The sequence below is a fragment of the Zea mays genome, chromosome 10 (assembly GCF_902167145.1).
Source record: "Zea mays cultivar B73 chromosome 10, Zm-B73-REFERENCE-NAM-5.0, whole genome shotgun sequence".
Classification (NCBI taxonomy): domain Eukaryota; kingdom Viridiplantae; phylum Streptophyta; class Magnoliopsida; order Poales; family Poaceae; genus Zea; species Zea mays.
Window position 1 is genome coordinate 48,582,728 of NC_050105.1, and position 6,812 is coordinate 48,589,539.

At 43.5% G+C, this 6,812-nt stretch overlaps 1 protein-coding gene across 2 annotated transcripts; it reads right to left on the reverse strand.

Annotated features, from left to right (window-relative positions):
* Positions 1 to 1,133: 1,133 nt before the first annotated feature.
* LOC100502192 (uncharacterized) lies at positions 1,134 to 6,604 on the reverse strand. Of its 2 annotated transcripts, XM_035963175.1 has the most exons (3): positions 5,300 to 6,604; positions 2,367 to 2,513; positions 1,134 to 1,384 (listed from the first exon to the last, which is right to left on the reverse strand). In XM_035963175.1, the coding sequence occupies exon 1, from the start codon at positions 6,193 to 6,195 to the stop codon at positions 5,311 to 5,313; it is 885 nt and encodes a 294-aa protein (XP_035819068.1). In that variant the 5' UTR covers positions 6,196 to 6,604; the 3' UTR covers positions 1,134 to 1,384; positions 2,367 to 2,513; positions 5,300 to 5,310. The 2 variants fall into 2 exon arrangements, with proteins under 2 accessions (XP_035819068.1, NP_001183598.1); NM_001196669.1 differs by lacking the exon at positions 1,134 to 1,384 and having other exon boundaries at positions 2,269 to 2,513; positions 5,300 to 6,262.
* Positions 6,605 to 6,812: the final 208 nt, after the last annotated feature.

Sequence of the window (6,812 nt, forward strand, 5' to 3'; positions counted from 1 at the left end):
GCTATCTTTACACCTATATTAAATATCTATTAGTATGACTACATGAAATTTAGTGGCTAAGTTCGTTCTTTCTCTTAACATGAACATAACGAGTTGTCAATTGTAGTAATGGTTACGATTCTATTAACGCATGTTACTAATCCTTATTATTGGAACTAAGTGGAACTAGAGCACGTAATGGCTAGTTATGCGTCTACCCGTAATACGCCTTGAGTATAGCTTTAACCACTGCGAGACCTTTCTTCTCTAGCCATGGCAAATGCAATATCGTATGTTATACTCTATGCATATTTAATCTATTTGTTCTCTTGTAATGATGTACTGTTTGTTTCCTAATTCGAATGGATGGATGTATGTATGCTTGTGCTCGCATAGAGAACGATCCGGTTGAGGAACCCGAAGAACTCGCAGGAGAAGCCCCTGAGCAGCAGTCGGTTGGTGGAGGCAAGTGTCCCTTGACCTATCTCTGTCCTATACATGCTTTAATTCACCTCCCGCATTACACATTTATACTTAAGGATTGACTAGCTTTTGTTATTCATGTCCTTGTTTACCTATTTGGGTTGGATTACTATTGCTTAGTCTTACGCTATTGCCCAACTCTATTCAATGAACATGATGAGAATTATCAATGATACGCTGTTTTCCCTTCGTTTATTATGATGTTATACCTGTGGTCTTAAAGGGGGCTCGAGCGGTTTCTCGAGTGCCTCTCCGTAAGGACCTGTTCGTTGGATGACCGCCCGGGAAAACAGTGCAACCATGAGGGTGGAATGGGGTGCCCTTAGCTGAATAATTATAGGATTCAGGGTGTAGTTCGCTTCGCCGTCGTGCCGTCAATGGGGCTCGGTGTATGCGGCTCGCTCTGCCAAGGTTGATTTGTCCCTTGGGGAGGAATGCGGTACATTTAGGAAACCTAACGGGCGGCTACAGCCCTGAGGAATCTTTGTAAAGGCTACGTAGTTGTGGTGGAACCGCCCGAATTATTCCAGCTTAAGTGCCCAAGTCGCACCCTTAAGGGCAGCAACACACTTAAACAGGAATAACCCGTCAGTCCCTCGGATCTAGTCCGATAAAGCCACTTAACCAGGATCGAATACCACTAGCTCACTCGAAGGTGAGGCACAGAGAAATACAATAAAGCATAATACCACAAATTTAATAAGTATCATTAGTGATTACATTATCGGAGTTTCAGAAATAATAACGATAAATTTTAATGCAGCGGAAATAACTAACGGAGAAAACCGAGTAACATGGCGAAGCCTGGCCACGCTACTCCTCCTGGTCCTCTCCTGCGGAAGCAATAACCCTCTCGACCGTCTATCCCGGTGGTAGGGATGAAGGCCAAGTCACACCATCAACCAATCACCCTAAGGAGTACCTGCAAAAAATTATGCCACAAGCAAGGCTGAGTATACTAATACTCAGCTAGACTTACCCGGTGTGAGGAGTCTACTCCTCTACCTCTAGACATGCAGCTGTTTGGCTGAGGGGTTTGGTTTGCCAAAAGCACTAGCTCAGTCTAAAATCAAGTTTTAGCTTTTAAGTTTTAGTATGATCCTTTTTAAACTAGATGAGTACCTAGCTATTCATACATGGTATCAAACATTATATCAATCAACATCTTTTGCCAGTCACCTCATTTCCACTTGTTACTCAATGTAGCAGCATGGATCAAGCAGTCTCATTAGCTGTGAGAAGCAGACGATTCGAATTGAGTTTTTAAACCTTGCAAGGTAAACCTAAACACACGACATGTAGGGGCACTCTGTCCCCACACACATCAACCGTCCCCATCGATTCCCTGGCAACAGAAAGGGGCTCACCGCCTTGGCGTACAATGCCTCACTGACCCCGACTGCCGTCGTGCAGTGACCGCACTTGTACCCACCATAACCGAAATGGGAGACCACGTCTCAGGTCGCGTGAGGAGGGCAATCTGCGGGCAGGTTCACTCAGGTACTAGGCTTACCGATTTACCATATTTCTCGGCATGTGTTTAGTACGTTCAAACGCTTGACACACGGTACCACACCTTAATCCTTATTCCAATTTCCGTCTCGTAGACAACGCATCCCCATGGATCGTTGTCCACAGACCACCATCATTATGATATCAAAATGGATACAACCAATTCCTGACCTCGCGCGAGTGCTAGAAAAATCACTCGACTTCTACCGAGATCCCTATTTAGTAAAGCAGCTACTCGACCTAGCATACTAGTATCCATCTCAAAGGGAATCCTGAGTTCATGCAACTAGGGTTTCAGTCAACTCCTACACTTAAGTGCACAGTACAAGCCTACAAACATTAAGTGCAGTAAAATAGCATATATAACGGTTATGCATAAAACCGGGGCTTGCCTTTTATTTGACACTTAGATAGTGTTTGCTGGGGGAGATACTCGCTCGGCGAGCATCCACTAGTTAAGTCCATCCTTCCTTGGTTCGTCCACCGACTGCATCTTGTGGGTGGCACCACATCACTTGCACGATCGTCATCTCTCGGTCCTAAATGAGATGCAAGGTGCATATGTATGAATATAATGAAAAATATCACAAGATATACAAATACACGGTAGCGAACTAAGCACTAAATTATACGACACTGTAATCAACCACATGCTAGTATTAGCTATCTATACTTCATCAGGCTTTCAACATTAACACCATTGAAAACACAACAACATTTCATTTATTTACGCGACACAACTACGACATCACAAGTACGCGTACTTTATTTATTTGGATACGACTTTTCATTAGTTCTTCTATTTATCACACAAAAGCATCCCAAACACCGATTTAACATAGGACCTATGCATCAAGGGCTATGGAAACTCCTATATCACAACCAACTAGAGAAGGAAACATATAAAACAAGGCACACATGTCATCACTAGCTTAGTCATGACAAGTCTATATTAATTTAGTGCTAACCAACCATTTTTAGCCAAAAGGGTGAACTAATAATCAAATAGGCACTAGCAGAATTTTTGGACAGCAATACAGCAGTCACTTGTTTTGATCATAACTTTTCAATTATTAATTCAAAAATATTAAACTAGGACTTTCTGGAAAGCTTAGAAAGTGAACTACAACTTTGGTATTGTCATCACAACATGATTAAACACTTAGCAAGGTCAAAAGGTGTTAACACAACAGCGCTGTCCAGATTTGGACAGATTCAGACTTGTGACTTTAAAAATTCATAACTGAAGATTCAGACATCCAAATAAATTGATCTTAGACTTTCTGGAAAGCTAATTAAATGTTCTACAAATTATTTATAAACATCCCTGGCTGGTTTAGCATGTATCAAGGGTAAAATATACTATGAAGGCTGTGCTGTCCGAAACTGGACAGATTCAGTCTTCACACTTCAAACACATGTAACTTAATCTTCAGACCACCAAAAATAGTGATCCAAAACTTTTTGGAAAGCTTGGGAAAAGTACTACATAACTTTTATAATCACTAAGAAGTGATTCAATGTTTAACTAAATCAAACAGCACAGTTTTCGAAATCTGTTCTGACGGTGGACAGAACACAGCAAGCAGTTTGTAAAATTCATAACTCTTAAACTATGAGGTCTGTGGTTATGAAATTTTAACACAAGCAAGATCAGAAAAGCATCTACAACTTTCTTATAACGACCATGAACAGATTGCAACATTAAATTGAACAAACAATACAGTTTCTGAAATCTGTACAAAATTTGGACAGATTCAGTTACCGAATTTGTAAACAGCATAACTCCTAAACTGTCAGACCTATGACTGTCAAATTTTTAACCCCAACAAGATAATAAAGTTATCTACCACTTTTCTATAGCACATATCTACAAAAAACACAATTTAGTTCATCAAACATACATCACAACTAAAACAGCGCGTGCAGTCCAAAACAGCAATCAATAAATTTCAGCTCCTATATAATTCAAGAATTAGTCGTGTTCTAGGGACTTGAATTATTCTAACACTTCACCGTTGGTTAGAGTTAAATTAGTCAAATTAGGACCATCAAGTTGACTCATAAATTTTATCCAAGTCATTTCGTGCTCTAGATTTACCATACTCAATTAACCACGCGTTCTCCACGATAATCAACATCGAAGCGCGTTTCACCCAATAATTTGCATTTTAACTTAGACATCACATGAACACTACTACTTTTCATCCGCGACCATAACCATACACATTTAGACCACAACACGCAATTCACCGTGACTACGAGCTTAACTAAAGTCATCTAACGAGTTGATTAATCAAAGGAATGGCATAGCCCGCCATACGACATACACGTCGGCTTGCCTATTATTATCGCAGTCCGAGACACCACACCTATTTATATCACAATCACTTACGTCATCGACTCCTACTTAACATGAGTTGGCTAATCACTGACTATTTCCCAATTATCAACATACACCACCTTTCACCATTTGTGGATACTTGCACGACACATGGCTATTGTAATACATCACAAGTACATACAACCCCATCAGTAAAGCACCAGCACATTTCCAAAAATTCCCCGAGACTACGACGACAAGGCATCGATCTCATCATGCATATAAAAGCATCACAAGCGTGTTCACGGAACCTATCGGTTAACTTGATCGACACACTACTCATGTTCCTTGCCCTTCAAATTTTATCGCACAACAGGAATCATCCCCATTTGCTAATGACACCAACCATACCTACTGACCTATTGTTTACCACCCGAGCTCAGTGACACGCCGCACACTAGTTTCTAACATGATCCTCGCATAACTCGTAATTCAACTACTCAATAACAATAAATCACGCACGACAACTACTACATCGACAGGTTAATTTATTTGGACACCACCCGTCTAGCGTACCTACCCCGCATTTTGACTCGACTTATAAACATAGAGGAAGTGATACAACGACCAAACATTTATGTCCAGCACAATTATTTATGACCACATTTATCGACGAGACAAGTGAAGCACTAACCGATTATTCGCACATCTCGTCCTTAAACACAAATCACATGTCTCATAATTTATATTTTCGACCCACTCTATCCTACACCACGATGAATACATAAAATATATTTAGCAAAGACTAACTCATTAGCCGACTATGGAAATTACTAATCATGTTTTACGCTTTATTTAATTTACCACAACTAACACACTACTTTACTACGAAGTGCTTTAGCAAACAATTAATACACCCGCGACCGATCCCTACGACGTACAAAAGAACTATCGTAGCCACATATATATCCGATCTAACAACAAAATAACACATCGGCTCACCATATCAAACCTCAGTCGTGGTTGCTGCACATGTGGCGTGAAGACGAACGCGCCGTCAATCGCGTGAGATCGAAGCGAAGTCGAAGGAGCACGACGGGCACCGTGGCGTGGCAAGGTGGGGCACCCGCCACGAAGGGGTTGTTGTGGCTGTTGGTTGGCGTGGCAGAGCCCACGGGTGGCTGACGACGCACAGCGACCTGACTCGGCATTGCGTCAAACAGGTGGCGCGCGCGGCGTGCTGCTGCTACTTGGCGCTGCACAACAAGGGAGCGAGCGAGCAGCAGCGAAGCCAACCACCATGCACGGAAGGGGCTTGGCCAGAGCAGGGAAAAAAATGAAGCTCGGACATGGCTGCACTTGGGGAGGCGGCGTCGAGTCCCAAGGCAATATCTTGCGCAAGAAAATAAATCAGGGAGGGTAGGCGCTGCTCGACCATAGGGAAGAAGAGGAGCCGGCTGGGTGGAAAGACTGACAGCGCGTTGTAGGGATATGGGAGCGGCTGCTCTCTGCTTTTGGGGGAAGAAGGGCGACGCTGGCTGGGAGAGGGGGTTCGGCCATGGCAAGAACAGAGAAAGAGGAGGGAGATGTGCTGCTGTTTGGCGCCGGCAAGGGAAGCTGCAGGGCGTCGGCGGCCATGGAGGAGCTCCTGCTGGCAACCCCACACACGCAGCGAAGGCAGCGACCAAGGGGAAGGGGCGCCTGCACCAGGGGACTTGGCCATGGAGAAGAGCAGGGCGCCGGCGTGCTCCCAAGGAGCTCGGCCATGGCTGCATCTGCTGGGCGCCCTGGAAAAAAACAGGGGGCATGGGCGCCATGGCTGCTGGTGGCTCCCTGCTGCTGCCGGCCAAGAGAGCACAGCGAGATGGGGAAAAAAGAGAGCAGCGGCGTCGCGCCATGGGCAGGAAAACTGCTCGCCATGGGAGCCCACAACCATGGCGTGGAGGAGCTTCCTGGTGGCTGTTGCCGCCGTGGAGTTTTTTTGCTATTATGGTACTTGTTTTAATAGGCTTCTCCCTTATGGTACTTTTAAAATAACCTTCTCTATAATAGTATTTATAATTGATGTTACTCTTCAAAATAGTATTCTAACCTTTTTTAATATTTATTTTTCCTTTCATTTTTCATCATCTTCTAAACTCCCCGTAATGCCCCTGGTTTAATTTCTCCATTCATTGCCGAGGAACAAATCTTGTGCATCGTATTTGCTGTGTTTGGCTCAACGACGTCGCCTGCCTTCATCCAACAAACTGGTTGTGCAGAGGCATTCCAGGCAACAATACTATTTTTCTGTGCCTGTATAGTGGGTTGCCAGCTTCGTCAACAAACAATTTCAGATTTAAATGACCTAGACCTTTTTGAACACTAACCATCTATCATGCAAGGGCTATTTTTCTGCACCTGTTTTGCTGAACGTGCATGTCGGCTATTCGATCACCACCCAGTCACTGGTGTACTAAAATCAAAGTCTGGTTGGTGCAGAGGCATGAGGCCAATTAAAAGCTTCTCAGGTTGT

Bases quoted from the DNA above. Each gene is read 5' to 3' on its own strand.
- LOC100502192 (XM_035963175.1), bottom strand. From the start codon at position 6,195: ATGGCGCGACGCCGCTGCTCTCTTTTTTCCCCATCTCGCTGTGCTCTC.